General features: G+C 40.9%; 1 protein-coding gene across 1 annotated transcript in view; it reads left to right on the top strand.

Moving 5' to 3' along the window:
- LOC128979452 (leukemia inhibitory factor receptor-like) overlaps positions 1-12,287 on the top strand; it is a 29,740-nt gene extending 17,453 nt beyond the window's left edge. The window contains exons 10-19 of the mRNA XM_054397672.1: positions 188-353; positions 510-580; positions 956-1,169; positions 4,023-4,202; positions 5,780-5,881; positions 7,448-7,615; positions 8,255-8,416; positions 9,487-9,580; positions 10,139-10,217; positions 10,872-12,287. Coding sequence (XP_054253647.1) covers positions 188-353; positions 510-580; positions 956-1,169; positions 4,023-4,202; positions 5,780-5,881; positions 7,448-7,615; positions 8,255-8,416; positions 9,487-9,580; positions 10,139-10,217; positions 10,872-11,510 — 1,875 coding nt within the window. The 3' untranslated portion in view covers positions 11,511-12,287. The remainder of the gene's footprint in view (positions 1-187; positions 354-509; positions 581-955; positions 1,170-4,022; positions 4,203-5,779; positions 5,882-7,447; positions 7,616-8,254; positions 8,417-9,486; positions 9,581-10,138; positions 10,218-10,871) is intronic.
- Positions 12,288-24,327: the final 12,040 nt, after the last annotated feature.

Below are 24,327 nucleotides of genomic sequence, written 5' to 3'. Positions count from 1 at the left end.
TGTCCAGGGAGGTGGTTGAGGCCCCATCCCTGGAGGTGTTTGCAGCCAGGCTGGATGAGGCTCTGGCCAGCTTGATGTAGTGTGAGGTGTCCCTGCCCATGGCAGGGGGCTTGGAACTAGATGATCCTTGTGGTCCCGTCCAACCCTGACTGATTCTATGATTCTGATTTCTCTAAATTTCTAACAGCACAATGTGTCCATGCCTGGTGGAAAATTCTCAACTTACACAGCTCAGGTGAACACATTGCACCCATACACAAAATACCGGTTCAGGGTGCGCTGCTCAGCTGCTGACCACTTCTGGAGGTGGAGTGACTGGAGCAGAATAGAGGAGCACACAACACTGGAAGCCCGTAAGTTTGTTTAATTTTTTAATATAATTTTTTGAATTTGTAAAAACACATCTCAAAAAATAACTTTTTAATAGGTGGTAAATTGTCTTCTCTGTGACTTGGGGGGAAAAAAAAATCACTTTTTTTTCTCTCTCTCTTTTTTTTTTTTTTTCTTAGCTCCTGCAAGAGGACCAGATATCTGGAGAGAGAAAAGTCCTTCTGGAAAAAGTCTAAAAATCTACTGGAAGGTAGATAGAACACATAAAGTTTTAAAATATCATGTAATGTAAATCTATGAAAAACTATTTCCTCACACATTTATAAGTGAATGGCATTTATATGCAATAAATTGACTGCTTTTCTTAACTTTTCATTGAACCATACACTGGGATCAGTGTTTTTCACCAAAACGAGAGTGAAGAATTAAATTTTTAATACATGTCAGCTGAAAATTTAAAACCTAGGAACTTGTATTAATTCTCAGAGTTACACTTGAGTAGTAACTACCTTTTCTAACTCATAGATCTATGCAGTCATCAGATTAAGACATTAATTTTGTATTATTCTGTATCTTCTTTTGTTTATTCTGTTTCGGTTTTAATGTGCTTTTTGTCTGTTCATAGCCTTTATCCCTTTCTGAAGCCAATGGAAAAATAGTGTCTCATGAAGTGTCCTGCTACTTGCTAGAGACACCACTGGAGTATAAAGAAGTCATCGAACCCTCAAACAGTACTGAGATAACACTTGGAAAAAACGACTGTGTAATCAGTGTCGTAGCCAAAAACCATGCAGGGTCATCTCCTCCGTCAAGGATAACAAGTGTGGAACTTCCAAGTGGTGAGTGCTCCCAACAAACACCTTCAAAGCTTGGGGAATACATGGGCAAGTCTGTTTATTGAAAAATAAGTTAGATACAGACTTTGGGCTTTTTTTTGCATTTGGTTTTGGGTTTATTTCCCAACCCAAATATACTGGGTGAGGGAATTAAATAATTGCTGGTTTACTTTTAGGATAATGTCTCACCAACTAATCGTACTCTCTGCAGAAAAGGAGGCTGATGGTGTGCAGTCTCTGCAGCTATTTTTACTTTTCTGGAGACCTCCCAGGAACAACAAGGATGAAGCTTCAAAGCGTTTGTCTCTGATGTTTAGGAAGCTCAGCTTATTTCTGTGTGTTCTTGTTGAGACACTGAAAAGTGTTACGTGCTAAAAAGACTCAGAATAAAGTTTTAGAGGTGTTGTGTGGCTTTTTAAGGGAATAATTGTCAGTTCAATGCCTGTGAGCTCTGCAGGAGAATACTAATTGGACTGGTTGGTAAAGTGTTGGCACCCTTGTACTAGAAGCCTGTGTTTGGAAAGGAGATAGGATTTTAGCTTCCCAATTAAAGCGCTACCACTCTTGCTGTGGGCTTTTGTAAAAGAAAATAGTTGAGCCAGATAATGGTTTTCTGCTCCTAACCCAGAGCTTGGGGAGAAGATAATATTGCTTGGGGCAACTGAGAGTCCATGCTTCACTGGACACCAGGAAGAGTGTAATCTCCCAAAGCCCAAGCCTTCAACGCCAGATCTGTTTGATGCTCTGCAGCAATGCCCCCCCTACTTGTTTGCCAGGAGTATGTATGGTGCTGCATCTCCTTCCCCACCCAGAGAACAGGGATCACAGTTGACTATCTTGTAACTTAGGTTCTGATAAGACAGAGCCATGTCTTGTAGGAAGAAATGTTCTTTAACTGAGATAAGAGAGAAAAAAGGAGTTTGTTTCCATGCAAAGGAAGACCATTTCTCTTAGTGTTTCTTGCAGTTCTCCAAAATACCAATACCTAAATGTGTATCCTCAGTCTGCCCCTTGGAGGGAAAACGAATTGTGCAGGACAGTTGAATGAATAAAAATGATTTCATAGCTCTCCTTCAGGAATGAAAGAGGCTCTGTGAGTTGGGGAGGTTTCTGTAATAGGTTTGTGGTGTGGGACAACTGATGGCAGCTGGAGCTCTGCATTTAGTTAAGCTTTCTCTCAGAAGCCTGAGTTTCTCTTTGGTGTTACTCAACATGCTTGTTGAAGATTTGCTCCTAGGTTGGTGTAGGAATTGTCTGAGTCACTGACTGGAGTCATGAAAGGTGACTCATTCACTGAACTGACTGACATTTCTGCCCAAACATCTTTTCTGCCTGCTTCCTGTGTGCAGTCTGTAAGTGCTTTTAGTGTCCATAAGAAAACAGTGGCTCTGAAGATTGCGATCTGCCTGAGGACTTGTGAAAACCAAAAACACAAAGGGTATTCTGCCTTAATTAATTTGTCTCTGTCCTTGGAGAGTGTTCTGTAGAGAGTTGGAGCATGTGATCTGGCTGTTACAGGATCTCTTGTCACAGTAGTACACAGTAGTGGTAGTAGTAATTTCTACTAGTCTAGGTTGCAGTTATAAGCAAACTGCCCTAGGTGAATTTCTAGTTATCTGGCTTACGAAATAAAATTTTATTGTAGTGTGTTTAAGCACTATTTAGAGAGTGCATGCTCACTTCTATTAATAAGTCTTTCCTGTAAATAGGAAAATTAAAACAGAGTAACCAGAAATATGCTCTCTTCAAGCGTCATAGAAGCATAGTTTCACAGGATGCATCATTGCTTTTAGAGAAAAGTATTGAAAGATTTGTGGAGCTGACTTGCATTTTTTTACTCTTATGTCTTTCTTCCCATGATCAACCTAGAAAAGGATAGCTATTGCATGGTTATCTGTATGTAAAGATTGTGTGGAAATAGGCAGTCCTTCAACATTTCACAGCACATTTGTGAGAGTAAAGTTTTCACAGCACTGCCTCTTAAAAACTGCCCTTGCCCTTCAGCCTTCCATAGTTTATGGCTTTAATAACATGAAATAATAGACACAGTAGGGAGCATAGATGAGAACACTGAAAAAAGAAAAACTGAAACCCTGAGATTATTTTTGCAGATCTCTTGTGGAGCCACAGCTGTTGTGGTGGCCTTTGGAAAACATCCCTTAGCTTGACAGGGTCCCATCTGATGGACAGCCACAGAGGGAAGCTGCAGGAATCAGAAGTCATTCCCAGATCTAATAATTTCAAGGGCAGCTAAACCTTTGATGTTCAGAAACAAGGAAAATAGAGTAAATACAAAGCTTTTCTTTTTAATTTTCCTTTGTGTTTTGTTGGTATTTTTCCAATTTACCCCTTGTAGACTGGAGCCTCCATAAATTTCGCCAGGGACTTGACTTTTGCTGTTGATCTCAGTGAAAAATGGTTGTCTACGGTTAGGCAAGTGACAGCAAGACACTTTGAATGAAACACAATCCAAACTGTATGATGAAATGACAGCGGGAATTTATAGCTGGAGGCTCCTGCCAAATTGGTGTCAACTCACATTTGAACCTGACATCTGCTGTAAAACCTTACCTTGCAAAAGTGCTTTTTAAACCAGTCCTGGGCTGCAGTGCTGCTGTCATTGTACTTAAGGCTGGCTGAGGAATTTGCTGCAGGCTGTGTCAGATTTCCAGCACTTCAGAAATCATAGCTGAGTGCACCACTTCGAATTTCGCAGTACCAGGAGTGTGCCTCTCCATCCTTAGAAATGATTGCAATTTATAAAACCTTTGTGCTGGGGCTAGAAGGCTTTCTTCCATCTTGGACTACAGATAAGTGCCTGCTTTCTGATGGATTTCAGTGTGATCTTTCTTGCAGACAATGTCAAAACAGATCGGGCCGTGGCAATGGGGAACGGAATTTATATTTCTTGGAATTCTTACCCAAATATGACCTGTGGCTATGTAGTAAAATGGTGTTATTCATCTGGCTCTGAACCCTGTAGAGTGGACTGGCAGAAGTTTCCTTCAAATAAAACAAATGCAGTGATAAAGTCTGGTAAGTCAGACATAATTTTTTGCAAGTCGTTCCGGTTGAGAGCCTGAGCAATGAGTGGAATGAGAGCAGCACCAGTGCTATAGGCTGGAGATGGTTGCATTGCTGTGTGCTTGTGTATATAAATGAACCCCTTCTTGGTACTGTATTTATTTTAATTTCTTTTACACAGCCTTGCCAAATCCAAGTATCAGGCTTGAGCTAACTGTTATCATCCTCTGTTTATTAACTGCATTGAAATTACCTTTTCTAGCTACACTCAGTAATTTACCAACTCAGCCTAATACATAACATTTAATCTAGGGTTTGGGATTCTAAACATAAACAGCCCTGCTTAGGATGGGGCAGACTAATCTGTTGTTTTTACATGAGGCAGATTTTTTTTAAGTGTGACCTCCGTGTTTTGGCTTGCTGACAGCAATTGAAATTTCCTGGAACAGGGCACATTCCAGGTCTCTAGATGCTGGTGGGTAGATCAGGAAAATGAAACTCAGCTGTGGAGAGACTAGTAGGAGCACAAGAGGAAAGAGAGGATTCGAAAAAGACGTAGCATTTTTTTTCTGCTGTTTCAGAGGGTATATATTTGCTTTTTAGAGTAGTAAAATCTCCATTATAGAAAACAGCTTGGAGCTGTGTACGTAGGAAAGTTAGAGGCAAGAGTGGGACCTGGGAGGAGAGGCAATGTGTTTTCCTGCTTGCAATTATAACACTGTGCATGATGTTTTCATTTGTGCTGGCTAGAGCTTGGTTTTTCTAAGCAGACAATACCACGTCTGTCCAATGATGCACTGCTCTGGTCCTGAGCTCTTCTTTGGGATGGTTCTTGCAGCACCTTGTGGGAGTTTCCAGGCTGCAAGGGCTGGACTCAAACTGGCAAATGCGCTTTTGTGCTTAACCCTGCCAGGAGAGTCTCTCAGACTGGACCTGAACTCTTGCAAAAGCCACCTGACTTCTGTAGATTTACACAGTGGCATCTTGAAAGCAGTGTACACCCCTGACTTGAGGAAAAAGGGGTAAATTATTTACACATTGTAGTATCAAATGCCCATGCCTCCACCAAAGACATGTGAAGCAGAAATTTGATGACAGTCTGTGTTTTGTAGAGTCAACTCAGGCCCGGAGTTCATTGCTGAAGTGATTCATTGTGACGTTTGAGAGTTCTCTGAATTTCTTTTGTACAGTTGATGTAATAAGCCTGGGTATTTCAAAATGTATTTGTATTTCTGAGGAGGAGGCAGGATCTACATAGCTGCTGTGGGAGGAGAGGAAGGGGATAGTTTCTGGTAACTTTGGTTTGTGTTTCCCCATGGAAAGAGCAATTTATGCAATTTGAGTAGCTTGTTTTGAATCCTATTTGTTTAGAACCAAAATTTTTCCAGGAGCTAGTTTGCTTACAGCTTCTAAACTGCATCTAATGGCATAGATTTTATTGGGATTACAGGTAGTGATATTATTTATACCTAACACTGGTCTAAGATTTTTGTCATTTTTTTAATATATATATTTAGATAAGTCTGCATCGAAGTTGAAAGCATCACTCTTTATAAGTGAAATATTCTTACAATGGTTTTCTCTTGCAGCTCTGTTTAGACCTGGCATAAGATACAACTTTTCACTATATGGCTGCAAATCCAGTGGATATCAGTTACTGAAAAACATAACTGGGTATATGAAAGAACTGCGTAAGTTCATTTTATCGCTCAGGATCTTTACAAAGTAAATTTAGACTGTGTCTATTTTTAGCTCAGTGTTGGCAGAGGAAGATTGAGACCAGAATCCTCACACAGTATTACTGGCTTCTGTTTTTCCTCTGTATATAATTGTAATATATTCCTCCAGCCACTTCCAGTTCCTAGCATACAATTACCCTGTGCTCTCCAGCTTGTGTGGTGGCACTAAGTATCACAGAAGTTTTTCTCTGAACAGTGGTGTTTGGAGTTGAAGTCAAGGGCATAATTTGAACCACGTGGATGGGGTCACTTCTGCAGGGAAGTAGGCAACTTTCTGAGCACATTTGGTGCAGCTCAGCAAATGCGTATGTATATAAGGTGTCCACAACATTTCTGTTTACAAGCACTTCTCAGATCAGAACTAGATCCTAGACAAGCCACTCTTGAGAACTGCACCTGTATTCCCTCCTGCCTGGGTATCTACCCTTTGGTCAGTCTTGCTTTCCTGGAGATAATGCTAGTGTCTGAATGTTTCCAATTCCCAGGTATCTGAATGTGGCTTTACCCTTTAGTATCACAAATCTGTTGTATTGTAGTGTATTGTAACTACACCACCCATTTAATTTTGAGTTTAATGTCTTTTCTGCTAAAATAGTTTGCTTGGAAAACTAAGGTGATGACATAATCTGAACCTTTGGAAATGCTGTTGTTTATTTCATTGCTAGGGTTGAAGGTGAAGTTAAGACAATTTTACCAGAAGCTGAGCTTTCAGCCATTTGTATCTCTGTAAAAATTCTTAATTTATAATGTCTCATAAGGTTTTCCCATATAATATTCTCAACTGATTGGAAGTTTTCAAGGTAAAAGGATAAAGGCTTTAGGGGACTGAAAATGCAGAAGAAATTTATTAGGAACTGGGAAATGCATCACTTTGCACAAGAGCATTGATTCATTCTAAAATTTCAGACTTCCCTTTGAACAGATAACCATCATGACAAAAATAGATGCATTCTTAAACAGGAATTCAACACTGGTAGATCAAAGCCAAGTATCAGTTTAAGTCCTGATGCACATGAGCTTGAACAATGGCTGTTGTAACACTCAAAGGGGTAGAGGTATTGGAATAAGGACTTGTGATTCCTGATAAGGGTATTTCTTCTCAGCTGAGATAGATAGATAGGAGGGTAGAGTTTGTTCAATTTTAAGATATGAAGTCACAGAGGTAAAGCCTTCAAAATCTAAATAATTTCTATATTCTGGATGTTTGTTCAACCCCTGGGGATTTTTTGCAGGAAGAATGGTATTTATGTATACAGATCTTTGAGAGGGCAGCCCAAGGAGAGATTTTTCTTACAACTTAAGTTAGTACTGCTGATTACAGCAATGAGACCCACATAATTCTGTTTTTGTAGTATTGCCTGCTGAGTCTTTTGATGTTGTTCTTGGCAGTGAGGGAAAAGTATTGAGGAAGATTCTGAGAATGCTAGTCCTGAAATACAAGTGATAAAACAAATGGATTAAGCATTTAATGATAATGTGGTTTCTTACCAGCTTTTCCCTTTGTAACTGTCCTTACAGCTCCAAAACGTGCACCAAATTTTACTGTAGAAGAAACTTCTTCAGATTCTATATTGGTAAAATGGGAAGACATTCCTATTGAAGATTGTCAGGGGTTTTTAGAGGGATATCGTCTTTCCTTCGCAAAAGGGGAAAAAGATGCTTTAAAGCCTAGGCTTTCGGAATCAGGTAAATGAAATCTATGAGTTCCTTGCTCAAGCATTTTGGTTCGTTTTTTAACAATTTAATTTTACTTTTAAAAGACGCTTTAAGCATAATTAATTTGCATCACTCACTGACATAATTGGCCCCTGATACATAACAAAGGCATTTGAAATAATCAGCTCCTTGTGTGGTTAGCACAGTTGTTTTTTAAGGTAAGGCAAAATTTGGAGAAAACTCTGGCTCACTGAGGCCAGAAAGCTATGCAGTGACCAAGTAGCAGTGTGCCACACTGCCCTGTGTACACATACCCTGTGTAGATATGACATAAGGGAGGTTACATGGATATATTTACTAGGGTATATTCTTTCAGTACTGATCTTGCAAGGACATCGCTGTAAAGAACTGAAGCCTGACTCACATTAATGTAAGAGGACAAGCAGGAGCATAAGAAACTGAAGCCAGTCTGCAGCAGCAACACACTTGTGTGCTGTTTCATGCTGTGTAAGCATGCAGCATTGCTAGGATTCTTTATTTTGGTTTTCTTTTACACAGACTGTTATTCAGGTTTTATATGCTGGTTTCAAGAAAGTCTTGCTAAAGCTGAGGCTGTGAATCCCTTCTTATAAAGTTATGCTTTTCTTGTTTCATTTTCCAAACAAACAGGGAACCCAGAACTTAAAGTTAAGAATATCACTGACTTAACAAAGAAATCTTTGAAAATACTTGATCTTCAAGGCAAAACAAGTTACCAACTGGACCTACAAGCCTACACTGCTGGTGGGTTGAGCCCTCCAAACAGCCTCTATGTGGTGACAAAGGAAGACTGTAAGTTGAATAGTTGAATATCCTTGTTCGTTAACAGTCTTCAGCACAGAGAGTGTACAATGTACACAAAGCTGAGCTTACTTTGGGTTTTTTTTTTTTTTTTTTTTTTTTTTTGCTGGTCTCCTTAGGTAGTTTGGGCCTACACTGTACTTGTTAATGTATTTAATTAGTTATTTTAAAATATAAAGATTAGTACAATTCAGGGTGAGGATAAAACCCTTTCCTAGTACAGCGACCTTGTAGTTCATGGTGATGTGTGCTGGAAAAATAACTTCTGAACTACTACTGAATATGGGGGAATCTGAAGTTTGTCTTCTCAAGCAACTAGTTGTTTTTATCAGCTTTCCCATGATGAGTATCTGCTAATACATAGTGGGAAGAAAGATGTTGTGGAAGTACTTACTAGTTTCAGAATTATTAACAGATGCCTTTCTGGTTTAAATTTAGTTTTATCGATCCCCTGCCAGAAAGCAAACACAGAAAGGCAGTTAGGAAAAAAAAAAGAAATTTACTTTGCAGAATGAAAAACAACAACAGCAAGGTATTTCATATGAAAGACTGAATCCTGGCATAAAACTAAAATATAAGAAAAATCCAACTCAAGGCACTTAACATCAGTGGAGAAAGGCAGTAGGTAGGTATCTGCGCTAAACCCTGGAGATTAGAAGCATTGAAAATCATATAAAATGCAGTACAGTTCCTGCGATGAGTTGTTAGCCTATATCAGGAGCCATTACCAGAGACTGGCCAACTCAAGTGACCTGAAAATGCAATTCCAGTGCTTGCTGAGAACAGGATTGCAGTAGCAATCAGTCTTGTGTTGCAAGTGAAGCCTTTCACAATTAAACAATCAGAAGTATCTGCTGATTCCTGTAGTTATCACTGAATCAGCACTGTTTATGGATGGACCTTTGCCCTTCCAGCAAATATGTGGATGTATGGTGTAGGTCACTGTTTGTAGACCACTGTTGGATGAGTCTCTAATATGTGGGAATGTTATGAAAGGCATAAAACTTGATGGTGACTTTGGATATACGTTTACTGTGTTTTCTATTTTTTTGATCCTCCAGCTGTCGGATTAATCATTGCAGTTCTCATCCCTGTGGCAGTGGTTGTGCTGCTTGGAGTGGTGGCCAGCATCTTGTGCTACCGAAAGAGGGAATGGTAAGTGCCTGCATTCCATTCTGTTGTTTTCCTTCAGTGCTAGAGTTTTCCATTATTTTAGCTGCTCTTTGTTTTCTCCTAGTACAAAAATATGTCACCAGGCTTTAAATAAAGGTGAGTGGCAAAAAACACACATAGTAGAAAATGAGGGCAAAATTGAGTTGGAGAGAGGTCAGAGTGAGGAATGAAAAAAGGGTTTGCAGAAGATAGTGTCTCAGTGATCACTGTTTATAAATGGTTCCCAAATAGAAATTAGCTGGCGACATACTGTAATTTGTGAGCCATTCACAAACACTCACATAGACATCCCATCTTCCATTTAAAAAAGAAAGAAAAAAAAAAACAAAACCAAAAACCAAACAAACAAAACAAGCAAACAGAAAGCCTCAGAAACGTTTGCTGTTTTTTCCATTAAATACTCAGCAAAAGTGTAACACACTAAATCTTTGTGCCATATGTCTTCAGTATTCTGAGTTTAAGGGAAATGTCCTGACTCATTTTGTGGATTCACAATATTTCAGGGCTTAGTAACTTCTAAACTTTGTTCTTCCTCTAAAGGATTAAAGAAACATTTTATCCAGAGATCCCGAATCCTGAGAACAGTAAAGCACTGCAGTTTCAGAAGAACATCTGTGAGGTAACCCTTACTTCAAATTTATCATTTTAAACTTCTGAAAGGCACTGTGAATAAAAAAATCTTTTGGAAACTTTGAATCTTCTGCTCCAGTTACAGAAAAAAATTCTGTGGCAGAGGAAGACTTTTTTATCAGAGGCTATCTAGAACTTCGTTAATGTAGTTATTTCCAATGTTTAAACCAGGAAAAGACTGTTGTACTTCTCTCCTCTCACACTAATGAGAGGTCACTACATGACAGCAGTGTGGGGATAATGTATTCATCCTTGCCATAGCGTCAGGAGAAGTAGAAAGTGTGAAAAAGTGTGCATGTCATGTCCCCAACCTCCTGGTAAGACATAGTAGGTTGAGCTGGATGTAATGCTTAGACAACCTTTTGGAATGGGTTATGCAAAGTCAGGATATGGAGGAAAAGTTCTGAAACATTGCACGATCTGGAGTTTCTTTAAGTTGGCTAAAATATATTTAAGATTATCAGGAGTATGTAATGAGCCAGAAAATGGGAAGGAAAACATAGTTTTTTCTGTGTTACTAATGGCAACAGGATGAGCACAAGGCACAAGTAAGCATACTAATTTAAATTGGGCAAGTTGCAGCTTCCACGATTTTCAGGTCTTTTGGTTTAGCCTTTCCTCGTTCTTCTTTTTCTCACTTCAGGGGAATAAGACACTTAAAACACTGGAAATGAACCCATGCACTCCCAATAGCGTTGAAGTGGTGGAAACACAATCTGCAGCTCCCAAGATTGAAGACACAGAGATGATATCCCCAGCAGCAGACACCACTGTGCCTGAAGATGGCTCTGACTCAGAAACAGAGAACCATGTGGTTGTGTCCTACTGCCCCCCTATCATTGAAGAGGAGATCTCAAATCCCCCTATGGATGAACCTGTGGGGTCGTCTCAGGTGGTTTACATTGACATCCAGTCAATGTATCAGCCTCAGATTAAAGCAGAAGAAGAGCCAGACGCAGACTTAGTGACTACAGCAGGCTATAAGCCACAAATGCAGCTGCCTATCAGTGCTATGAAAGTAGAGAGTCATTTATCTGCAGAGGAAGAATTGAATAAAACCGCAGGTTACAGACCTCAAGGAAACACAAATGCCTGGAATGTGGACATTCCAGACTCTCCTGGATCAGTTGAAAGCAACAACGAAAATGCATCTTTCGGAAGTCCATGCTCCATTAATTCCCGACAGTTTCTGCTTCCCCCAAAAGATGATGAAGACTCTCCCAAACCCAGTAACACAGGGTGGTCCTTTACGCACTTTTTTCAGAACAAAGCAAATGATTAACAGTCAGTCCTTGTTGTACCTGAACTTGCCTTCTAAATAAGCTTATTCCTGATGTTGTAAAGAAAGGAAGAAGTGTGAAAGGCATGAATTATAGTTGAAAAGAGTCAGCAGAGGTTCTAGTGAGCTGAATGTTACCATGTTTAAGTTAGCAAAAGTGTTAATGTACCGTTTTAATAGAGTCTGAGAGGGCAAAGCTACAGCAATTTAGTTTATTACTCTAGTAAACTACATTGGATATAAGGGGTATTGAGTTCCGAGCTCCTGATAATTACAAAAAACTCTGCCTACCTTTACATAGTGCTCGAAGGTCTCATCCAACCTATAGCTCAGAAAGATTGCTTTGCTTTGTTGTAGTTGTCCTCAACAGTGCATACTGAAATGATACAACCCCAGCAAGTTTCCCTACTGAAGGTTTCGTTTATCACAAACCTCAGCCTAACACATGGAAACAATGTGGTTGGAAAATGTTGCCATCTTTTGCCTGGTTACAAACTAGGTATAAATGAAAGTGGGGTTTTTTTGGGGTTGGTTTTTGTTGTTGTTAGGAGGTTTTTGTGGGTTTTTGTTTTGGTTTTGTTCTTTTTGTTTTAGCCCTTCTCCCATATGGAAGGGTATTTGTCACTGTTTAACACTTTCGAAGCAATGGCCATTCAAATCTGTTGCTTTTAACTAGACACTAGTTTCTGTACTTAATGTACAATGTTCATTCAATGTTTGACTCAGGGGTACAAACTTGGGGAAAAAAACGTGTAACACTGATTTAAACCTCAACAGAAACTGCATAAAGTTTAAAACTTTTTTTTTTCCTTAGAATGCTGTATTGCACTAATGCATTTTCTATTTCATAGCTTCAGCTCCAGATCTTCTGCTTCAAAGTGGTACAACACTCCTTTCTTCCCAGCCTTCAGCAGTCTTTGCACTATACAGTAATGTATACCATGGGGATATATCTTTCTACTAAACACTAAATGTCCAAGCAGTTTGGCATGTGAAATTAGAGGTAGAAATATTAACTCCTTGAGAACAAATTACTCTTTTTAATAGTCTTTATTGTGTTATCCTGCTGCCTGTCTCTTCTTCAGTATCCACCCAACAGGACCTTCTCTACAAATCCCACCTGGGAGTACAAGGTGGGGTTTCTTTGGTGGCAAAGAGAAACCCAAGGAGTTTTTAGTGCCACTAATTCTACCTCTCCTTTATCAGACATGTGATGCAAACAAACCTTAAATGTGCTTCAGTGAGTATTTAGAACAATCATCTTTGAAAAGCCTTTTTTTCACATATGTATCTTTAGGCAGCTGTAATTGTAACATTTCACTGTGTAAAATTCAGACTGTGGAACACATTCATTTCAATAGCTTACAGAAAAAAAAGTGCTTTCTAGTTCACCTGTTCTGTAATGCAAAACACATTGGTGAGAAGTCAGATGTTAAAAAGCTTGATCAAAAAGTGTGTCTGTAAAGTCCTAACTGACTCTTTTTCAAAAGTTCAAATTGCTTAGCTACTTTCTGTTTTTTTGAATAAATAGGATGGGGGAGAGATTTTCTTTAAAAGACCCAAAACCAGATATAGAGGCTGTATTGGCTAAGCTGCTAGTTGTAGAGGTGTGAGAGCAGACCAAGAGGATGGCTCATTTGGCAGATATTTGGTCTTCAAAACATGTGATCTGGCCATTATCCAAGCATTAGGTTAATTGCAGCAAACAAGGATGCAGTTTCAGATGTTGGTATCTCTCTGCCATCTCTGTAGAATGAAAATACAGAGGGATTTCAAAACTGACAAAAAGACAAAACACTAAATGGCATCCAAATAATTTTTATTAAAAACTGCCAGTGTGTGCCCCCTGGAAGAGTAAACTGTGAAGACAGTATAATGGATCTGTCTGCAGACCTGACAAAGTGCAAGGTGTGTCTGAAAGAACAGAAAATGAAGATGGGATTCTATTTCTGAGGTTGAAACTTGGAACTGGCAGAGCTGCAAGTGAGAATACAGATAGGCAGTGCAAAGAGCTGGTGTCTGTTTGTCACCAGACATCACTTCAAGTTTCATGCCTAACCTATGACTGCCTATTATTCAGAACACTAAAACAATACAGAAAAGGAAAGAGTTCTGCCCTTTGTGTTCAGAAGCTGTGAACTGGCTAAATCCTAGGAGTAAAACCCTTTCTCACAGTATCTCTTTTAGAGCAGGTTTCTTTTCACTAGTGCAGATTTGGCCTAATGTGTTTATTGCCTAAGATGAATTCTATATTGTGCTGCCATATTTTTTTAATTAAAAGCAGAAGATGTCATGACCAGAGGTTCTGGGTAGTGGTTTGGGGGTTTTTGTGAAGCAATTTCTCAGTGCAGAGGAGCAATCAGTGTTGTATGGTTATCCAAACAAAAAAAGCCTCTGTAGCCGAACAGCTGCTCATGAAGGGCAAACATACTTTCATATGTCTGTGTATTGTAAGAAACAAAACTGAACTGAGGTTGGAGAGTACTAGTACTTTTTAATCTGTCAGACTGGAAGCTAGGGCAGCTACAGAGAGCACACAAAAGTGACAGTGAGCAGGCTAAAATCCATCAAGTGCTTAGTGAATCATTCAAACACAAGCAAGACATACTCAGGTTATCCTTTATGCTGCTCCTCCTATTCAGTAAAGGCAACAGCATTTTGAACTGCTTCATTTCTTAGTGATTAAGTAGGGAAATGGTCCAGAAATACAGGGTCTGCCTTGATGTTATTAAAGCACTCTCATGTGATTATCCATCCTTTTTTTTTTTTTCAAAAAGAAAAAAAAAAGAACAAAAGCAAATAACAAACAGCTTTGTTTTATTTGACTGGTGTTCTGACTTTCAGGATGCAGGGCAAAAGAGTGATATTAATAGGAATGGCTCACTATGCGTATCATCTTGTATCAGTAGCAGAAGAGTGGGACAAACAGGGGAGTGACACAGGCTCATGCAGTATATGTAGCATTGTTTATTTTTGCTCACTGATTATGAAGCAGTAAGCAGTTTTCATGCCAGCACTTAAAAGCTCAGCTGCTTCACCTGTGTGGTTTCCTTTGAGGTATTCAGTGCTGCCAGTGAGGACTCCTTACAAATGCTTATCTTAAATCTTCAGCAGCGAATCCAAATACAGTATGGATAGCAAGAGGTTGTGTGCTACTACAGCAATCATGTGGAAGACACCCCTAGGTACACGGAGCAGAACAAGTGAGTGACAAGGACCGCCCAAGGGAATGGACTTCCTTTCTGAGTCCAAGTGTCAAGTCAAACAAGCGGCACATCTCTAGGAATATCTTCATATCAAATTAACTTTCACAGTATGGTGCTATCTAGCCTCTAAATGCGTTCATAACAATTGCAAGACTAAAACTTTGGGCTTCAGAGGAGATCAGACTCCTTGTACTAGTGCCTTCGGGCTTACTGGTGAGCCTCTTTAGTAAAATAGTTTCTGAAAAATGTCTTGGGAAACCTTAACTATTACATTTTCTAAGCATCATTTTCTGAAAGATCTTAGTCCTTTATTGAATATCTATTTTGTTTTAGTTCTTTCAGTGATTTTTTTTTTTCCTCTAGAAGACTAGAAAGTTCATCTTTTTCAAAAAACAAAACAAAACAGCTTCCAGAAGGGATATGACCAGAAGGGATTGTGTCCAAAACACTGTTACTCCTAACTCAGTTCTTCAGTCCCCCAGTTGGATCAGTGTTCAGAGATTTAGGGTGTCAGTGCCAAGCAATGTCTTTCTAAAGTGAATCATCAGTGCTGCTGCTTTTTATTTTTGAGCCATGCCTGTCATATGTGACACTTTGGGGTTTGTAATGGATTTTTGTACTGTTCACTGTATGCATGGAACATCAGTCACATTTGATGTAACTTTGTGCACATTCATTATTTGACACATTCATAATTGTTTTCTGACATGCAGAGGGATCTGGGATCTCGGGTTTGTGTGTTAAATTTTGGGATGGTAGAGTTGCATGTGATATACCTCACAGAACTACTAGTTAATATATCAGCAAAATAGTAAGCTAATATTACAGGGAGGCAGTGAATTGCCTCCTCTCCTGTGCAGTGGCTGCACAGGCAGACTTGGGACCTAGTGACTGATGTTTGCTCTGGTAGCTATCTTTATTCTCTGTCGCTGCTGCTTTCAAGGATAAACCATTTCCAAAGGGAACCAGTAGCAATATTGTCTGTTACAACACAGATGGCAAATGCGCTGTTTCTTAGGCTTTGGTTTATGTGGAGGACAATAAAGTTCCTCTGCTGGCAATTCAGCAGCAGCAAGCTAATGATGACCCTGAGTTTTAGGCTATTCTGAATAGACAGGGCCAAGCTGACTTTTGCTTTTTGGTTGTGTTTGCTTTTGTTTTTTGGGGTTTGTTTTGTTTTGTTTTGTTTTTTAATATGTTCATCTGGGTAGGGCTTAGAGCTGCAGCGTTTCCTGGGATCGTGTCCTCCAGGATGCTCAGACGAAATGAATAGTAACAAAATGAAGGCAATTAGATACTTTGAAGGGAGAAGGTGTTTAGATGTTCTGAAAGGGCAATGAGAAATTGTGTGCTCTTTATTTTTAGACAAATACTGCTTTGTAAATAGAATATTTGTACATCTAAAAGTAGATAGAACTATAGTAAAGGAATTTCAAATGCATAAGAAAACATTTAACATTTAAAGAATCAGATTGATAACAAGGCACCATATACCATAAAACTAGCAAGAGCTTACCATGTAAATAGCATCCCCTGATCTGCCGCAGACTTTGACAAAGCCTTCAATCCAAATGACATACTTTTAGCACTAAGAAGAGCCCATGTGTGCTTTCATTATGTACCTAGGTGCACGTTGCAGAAGAAATTTGCTTGCAGTTCCCAGTGTGATTTTTCTCAGAGCCCTATACTTGAATAGATGACTTCTGAAATAGCTGCCATCTGCACTTCTCCCAACACACTACATGGAGTTTGTGCCACAGTGCATTAAGCAGTGCCCTGTAGGTAGTTCACAAGTTTTGTGTTAGGTTTTTTCTTTGCCTTTTCCTGGAAACAGAGTCCCAGACCCCATATGCCAGACACAGATTCAGAAAAGTTTGAAAAATTAATTTCCTTGAGCTTAGGCCTGTCTTAAATGTTAAATCTCTCTTTAGAAGCTGTAAAACAGTTTCTTCCATAACAATTGCTCTTCCTTTCCTCCCCCATTTACATAACTCTGGATTTTCCCCAGTGTTTCTAAGATAGCCAGTATTTCTTTCCTTTTCTTGCATGTTATGCAAACAAACCTCAGATGATATTGGCAGAGGTTTCTGTTACTTCACAAGTTGTCCCAGGGTGCATGACAATACTTTTTTTTCCCACAAGAACATCTATTAATTCCTTCTGCTTTTACAAGAGTCTCCAGAGAACTTTGGTATTTCAGAGGACAGGGGCTTAGCATCTCTGTGCAGGTGAGCTGGTCTAATGTCAGGGAACTTCATGAGAGGATGGGGTTAATCCCTCCTCAGTCCTCAGCCTCTCCTTACACCAGAGCAGCCCAGGTGACTGTGGTGCAGCAGAGCAGATAACATTCTTATTTTTTTAATGTGATGCCAAACAGAATCTCTAAGTGAGTTTTTGGACAGTCCAAGTCTTTGCCTTGTTACATGAAAGTAAGCTCCAGTGGAAGTATGTGCATGGCTTCCACGAGAAGGTTCCAATATCTATGCAACACATTTGGTCTCATGTTGTGCTACATATAGTAAGTAAAACTTACCCAGACACAAAACAAAGTGAAATGTTCTCATTTTCATTATTTGGGCTGAGGAAAAAAAAAATAAAAAATGAAAGAGAAATAGCTGAGCAATGTAAAATGACAAGATCTCACTCTTTTTAGTAGGAATACAATAAAAGAATTCTTGAGCATCACTTTGTCAGTGTTTCTTAGTGTAATTCAAGAGTGGCTTAGGATGAATTGACATTTTATGCTCCATAGCATATCAGAAAAGTTTGTAAAACAGGGGATAGCAGAAAAAGAAAACTGAATTGACTTGTGTTTGAAATCCTACTTGAAGCTAGCAGTAATTTGGACTTTGACCCTGTTGTGGCACACAAAACAGCGGAGTTGATGGAGTCATACAGATCACCTGAAAAAAATATGTTGTACTATAATGCTGTAACTTCTAAAATATATACTGTGAACAGGTTCATTGGTTTTTTTAGCTCTTTTTATACCATATTTTTTACAGCATAAATAATTTGTTTAGGGATGGTTTTATGTTCTGTTTTTACAAATATTTTAATGGACTTTTGTTTTATACTAGTAAAATACTGTTTGCCAATTTGAAATAGCCATCTATAGAAATTAATTTTGAGAATAAATCAATAAATCAATCTGACAAAATAGTCTTCCTAACACACTAAATCTAATCAGTCATTTAATACATTTCTGTTGCTGAATGATACTGAAGTTTTCCCATTCCAAATCCACTATTAAATTTCACAGCTTAAGCAAAATCATCACAAGGCATTTTAGTGAAGTTGTAGCATACCAAGTAAAATACTGATTCAACGAAGTGTATCACCATGAAAATATATTAGCTAAGCAGTTAAACAAATGCATGCTTGAAAAAGGAAGTGTAGGATCATGTTGGGAAATAATATTCCAGGGTGGCAGATGACATTTAAGACTAACCAAACACTAAGATACCAATTTTGCATAAGTTTTAAACCTAGTTTGCTTGGCTGTTGTAACTCCTGTTGTATTGCTTGAGTGTCTAAAAATAAGCATGTATTTAACAATTTTACCATAATATTGCCATGGAGTTTAATAAATATATTTTCTTACACTCTTACATGTTTTCATCTTCCTTGCTTGCATGTTTATTTTTAAGAGTTAAATTCTGCTCATGCTACAGTACAGTGTTGTTATAATTTTGTGCCAGAGTAAATAACCACAGGATCTGGCAAGCACAGCTTTGGCTGTTTGATTGAAAGAATGGGTAGCAGCATTTAGTGCAGATACTGTCTGAGCAGCTTCTAAGTACAGCATGCTGTAGTGAATACATATGTGGCTCACTGAAGCCTTCCTGTTCCTCCTGCCTTATGATAGGAGGAAGGCCAGTTGACTTACCAATGTCCTCCTTGGCTTGGGCTCTAACACAGATGGGGATTTGTTACTTCCCTGACAGCTTGGGCTGAGGGCTTGCAGAGATGAGCAGCTGGGGTCTGTCCACAGTGTGCGGGTCTATGTGTGGACATTCATAGTCTAGGATGAAGTAATAGGAAGGGACTCAGGCTGCAAACCGTGGGGTTAGTTTGAATGGCGAAGGGCAATTCCTCAGTGCGTTTTGGTGGAATGGGGTTGATCACCTTCCTTATGCTTATGAACTTATGTTGCAGCACTAAGTTGTCCTAGTGACAGCCAAGGAATTTTGTGGCTCATCCAACCACAGCATCTGAATTAAGGAGTGACACACAGGCTTAGTAGTGTGTGGATAGACAGGTGCCACATCAGAGCATGACACATGAAGCATGGTGGCACTGTGATCTTCCCATCTCTTTGGAGGCAATCTTGAAAGTCAGAGAGTTGATTCCCTGTCTTGCAATAGAACATTGGTGCAGCTTTTTGGTAGGATACCAACTAGACAGACTGTGTGAGCTCCACTATGCATTGGGGATGTGTGGGATGAAGGGTATTAAGTTCTTTAAGCAGGACTGAAGAGTGGTGCTCTGAAAAGACTGACATGCATAAAGCTGTGGAAATGAGGAAAGGCTTCGCTTGTTTCACAGGTAAAATCCCACAGCTGTGCTGTCAATCCCTGCAACTGACCAGTGCACAAACAACAGAGATGAGTTCCAAGACAGGTTTCACATCATCATCTGTGCCTAAAAGAAATAAAGGATAATGATGTTGCAATGTCCTCTGAAGACACTGCAAGTCGTTCAGACACAGCTTGTTCAAACCCTGGCAAAACCAAACTAACCCTGTTGGGTTTGGTATTTAACACAGATCAGCATACCTGTGGCCCCTAATCTGCTGGTATAGAGGTATTCATGCCCTGGCAGCATCAGAGAAGCATGAAAGTAGTCAGTTTCTTTGCAGACACAGACCCATGTCATCTCCACAGGAGGTGCAGACCAGTTAGCTGGGGGAGCTCTGGCACTGGGAGAAGTGAAGTGGATCTGACCTCTCCATGCACACCATCAGCCCTGTCCTGGTGCAGGATGCTCATCCTGTGGCAAATGGCCCTGCAGCATACATTGCCCACATGCAAGGGTATGCTTGCAGAGTGCACATGTGTGCAACCCCTCACCTGTGCTGCTTTAACTGCCCCCCGTGGCAAACCAGGGCAAGGATCTCTAGTAAAAAAGCCAGTCCAGAAATTGGTTGCTGACAGTATCCTGCCATGTCGTGTTTACAGTCCACAAATACTGTATGTGAAGTACCCCAAGCCAGTTGTGAGCTGGAGCTTTTCATTTTGGGTACGTATATGAGGCACTTTACCACAAGTGAAAATCACAAAGTCTGAGCTTCATGTAGCATTGCAGATGTTCAAAGAAAATAAACTATACTACAAAATCACAGCAGCTGAGCTTAAAGGTCGGGTTACAATGAAGCTGTAGACTGCCCCTCTTCTCAACATAGGAATGTGAGAGGGGAGAGGGAGTCACACCATCCATGTTTCCTGCCCCTGTAACAGCACACATCCTTCTGCTTTACTCTCCTTGTGTTGCTCCTAACCTGCTACAGGCTGCAGCATTAGCATCTGTCAATCACATAAAGTTACTTTCAACGCATAAAGGTTACAGAGTGCCTCTGTATGAAGCATTTGTTAGTTCTTAAAACAAAACCCAACCAACCAACCCCCCCCCAAAAAAAAACCCCTGTCTTTTGGTAAGAGTAATCAGTTCAACTGAAAGCTGCCCAAACATCTTTAAGTCCATCTTTAAGTTCCTCTTTGCTCACACCAACATTAAAAGCTCTACCAAGGAAGAAACAAAGAAAACTAGAAACTATTTAAGGGTCTACAAAACAAAGCAAAAGGTTGGAAGGCTGCTGTTTTCTGAGATTGAATGTGGAGCGTTGGTGCTTGCGGCTCCATTTCTTCTAGGATGTTTGCATATCTCACAGTAATCTATGGTGCTAAAATACGCGATCTGTGGGAATGGGTGTTGAAAGAACAGGCACCATTGTTTTCCTAGAAAGAAAGACTGAAGAAAGCTTTAAAAAGAAATAGCTGGGGGAAGAGGAACAGTGGTGTCTTTGTTCTGTGCACAATAAGCAAAGGAAAATGCTCTGACAGTGAACGGATAGTGGAGAGAAATGGCAGCTGATAGTAGCACTACCAGGCAGCCTCCGTCACAGGGGGCCTGAGAAGACACTCACAGCAAAGTCGAGTCCTGTCCACGGGGATGCAAAGTGAGGACCTCACAGAGCTGCAGCAACTGCAAGTGCTAGCACCAGCCTGATGATCATGTATGAAGTGCCTGAGTGCAGGGGCAGGGACATATGATCAGCTGAGCATGGAACAAGTCCATGCTGTGGTACCTCCAGTAGAAAAATCATGTGAGAAAGAGGGATATGCTTGCTGGAGCAGGTGATGCCTTGACTCAGGTATCACAGAATCACAGAATGTTAGGGGCTGGAAGGGACTTCAACAGATTATCTTGTGCAACCCTCCGCCCCTGCCAGAGCAGGATCACCTATAGCAGATCCCACTGGAATGCATCCAGGCAGGTCTTGGATATCTCTAGAGAGGGAGCAGGGTGTTGCTTCAGAGAAGAGAAAACCCCACTGCCTGCACACGATGAAATAATATGCTGATAGAAAGACACACGTGGCTGATGATATGTGTCTGTAGCTCTCCATGAATAAACCACATCTGCATTTTATCTAGTCCTTTAACGTGAGATTTACCTGCTGAGGGGCAATGCTGTCATGCAGGGAGATGCATGTGCAGAGCTGTAATGACGCATTTCTGTACTAAAATGTCTATTTTTATATATTTTACTATATAATATCTTGGGCAGTGGTATCTTCAAACACCACCATAACTTATTTACAAAATATATTGACAGGTTCTCTCATTTGATTGTATGACATTCCACATATAAAGACGGTTAAATGATTCAAGCACAGATCTAAGAATTTCCAATACAGTGATTCAAATTGGAAATAAAGGTGCTGTGATCTGCTGTCTCCCACAGATGGGATCCTGCGGCAGACTGGCTGGGTACTCACGACTTGCTCCTCTGTCCAGTATCTTCCCAGATGCTGTGACTATAATTCAAGCAGCTCTTGGCTCGGAGAGGGCTAGGGGCCTCTTTCCTCTTGTGTCCAGTTCATAGTCTGGAGCACGCCCTGGGCTTGGAGAGGGCTAGGGGCCTCTCTCTCTAGTGTGCTCCATCGCTGGGTTGTAGCCTTTCTGTGGCTCTTCTGGGATTCAGTTCTCTTGGAGCTTTTCACCTTTCTGCCTTGGTCCAGGTGCAAGGCCTGGATGCAGTCGTTGCCTGTTAGGACAGACTCTGCACCTGCTATTCGGGCAGCATTTGGCTCTTGTCTCCTTTGTGGTAAGAACAAGACCCAGGTGTAGTTGGCCTGCTAGGGCAGGCCCTTCAGCTGCTACTCCAGCAGCATTTGGCTCTTGTTGCTTGCTGGGTGAGAACAAGACAAGTTGCCTAAGTTCTCAATTGGTTTAAATACTGTCCCAGGACAATTAATGCCCTTTGGTAACCGAGAAACCTGATAATTTGACCTATAGGATGGGGCATATCCAACATGGTCAGGGGCACACACAGTTCACAGCTGTGTCACAAAGTTGATTACATGTGGTACGTGTTTATCTGGACCCCAGGAAGTGTCCAGGTTTGCACATTCACAGATGCTTACAATATTAATCACATGTGCTACACATTTGCCTTGACCAACCTGACCCCAGGAACTGAACAGGTGCTAGCACATTTGCAGGTGCTTGGCCCATTGTCTGGGCTAGGGCATGTTTGGGGCTTTGACCCTTCAGGACAATTTCCTACTTGGTTTATTCTGCTTTAGCAACAGAATGAAAATGCTTTTGCAAAAGCAAAGCCTGGCTGCCAAAAGAGTAACTTTTAACAGGCGCCGGTGACAAGCTAATGTGCTAGAGGGGACTGGGCACCTAACCCTGTTAATCCCTTCTCCTCTTTGCTGATTTGCTCCCTGGGACCATGCTAGGAGCATGGACTGGAATGGAAAAGAGGGCCTGAGCCCCACCGTTGTCCACTCAGGGCACATCAGTGCAGGACCAGTGCTAAGCTTGTCTGTGTGTATGTCCCTTTGGCATCTCTTTCCTTTTTCTTTTTCTTTTTCCCCCCCCTTTTTTGTTTTGCTTTGTTTGGTTTTGTTTGGTTGGGGTTTTGTTTTTGGTTTTTTTTTTGCTTTAGGATGACTTAAGTAAACCTAACTATTCCTGGTCCCAGGAAGATGGACGAATGGTGGAGAGCAGCAAGATAAGCTGCGACCTGGGCAGGGCAAGGGGTAAGCAGAAAGCAGCTCTGTCAAGAGCCAGTGCCTAGCACAAAGACTGACCCAGACTATCCAAGGGTGGCAGTGAAGGTAATGTTTAGTCCTAGAAAGTGGAAGGAGATGTCTTACATGATTAGTGTGGAGAATTAGGAAGAAATCTAAGAATATAAATTTTAGGAAAGGGGTTAAATAGCAAAGAGAGACACAGGCACATAGGACTGCTGGCTTCACTGGTGATTTGCAGAGGTACCCATGGCAAAAAAAGGCCACAGCTCTGTCAACAGGAAAGAGCTCATCCCATAGTACCACCAGGGTCATGATGAGCATCTCATAAGGCCTTAGCAATAAATAACACGATTAATAAACAACCTTGAAGACAGTAAGCAGCATGTCCAGGATAGTTCCTGGGAAAATGACTAAGCACTCTGCCATGCACTGCCTGCCTTTCCCTTCTCCTTTCCTGGCCCAGCATCAGGGGGTGGGGTGTGGGAGGTGGCTTTGCCTTCACATCTGGTCAGATGTGCCTGAGATTCTGGCACCTACTTCTTGATCTGGCACTTGAGCGGAAACCCCTGTCTCTTACCCAGCCCCAAATTTCATCAGGTAGAGTGAAGATGTGCATGAAGGATGCTTCCCTCTTTGGAAGTTTCTCAGACTATCTTTTAAAAGATGCAGAAAGTTTGTTGTGGTTTTTTGTGTGTGTGTGTGTTTGTGGGGATTTTTGTTTGTTTGTTTTCCTTTTTTAAAGCTGAAAACCCCACATCTTTGCTATCCCCCCCCCCCCACCCCGGCCTGGACGGCACCATGCAGCTGTGCTGCTCGTGCTCAGTCTACGCCACAGCAGGGTGATGCCGCCAGCTCTGAATTCCTGCGTGGTGATACACATAGTTGGAAAGAGGCATTTGGGGAACTGCTGTTTGTTGCTCTTCTTTTTTCCACAACAACAACGGAGGTATTTCCTACCCACTCCCCCCCGCCTCCCCTGCCCTGCATTTCAAAGACCAGCTTTTGTTCTTAAGAAACAGTGCCTTGTACCAAAACACCTGTTATTCTGCAGTAAATTATCTTAAAATAGAGACCTCTCCCGCCAGATGTTTGTCTTGGAGCCACTCTCCAAACATTGAGATGGAAATGAAAGGATGGGAAAGGCAAGACATAACGCGACAGAGTGGAGGCTGATGCCATTTCTGGAGCAGTGTTGTGCCCCCCATCACTGGCAGAATGGCAGGACCCCATGACTAGAGGTACAAGCCAGCCAGGCTGTCCCTACCCTGCACCAGGTCAGGACAGGTCACTGGCATCTGGGAAACCCCTCAAGCTCATAAAACATAAGCCTAACCTCACCAGCAGCTGA

This window comes from Indicator indicator, chromosome Z (genome assembly GCF_027791375.1).
Source record: "Indicator indicator isolate 239-I01 chromosome Z, UM_Iind_1.1, whole genome shotgun sequence".
NCBI lineage: Eukaryota > Metazoa > Chordata > Aves > Piciformes > Indicatoridae > Indicator > Indicator indicator.
Note: the sequence above shows the minus strand (reverse complement) of the source record. Positions and strands in the feature narration are given on the sequence as shown.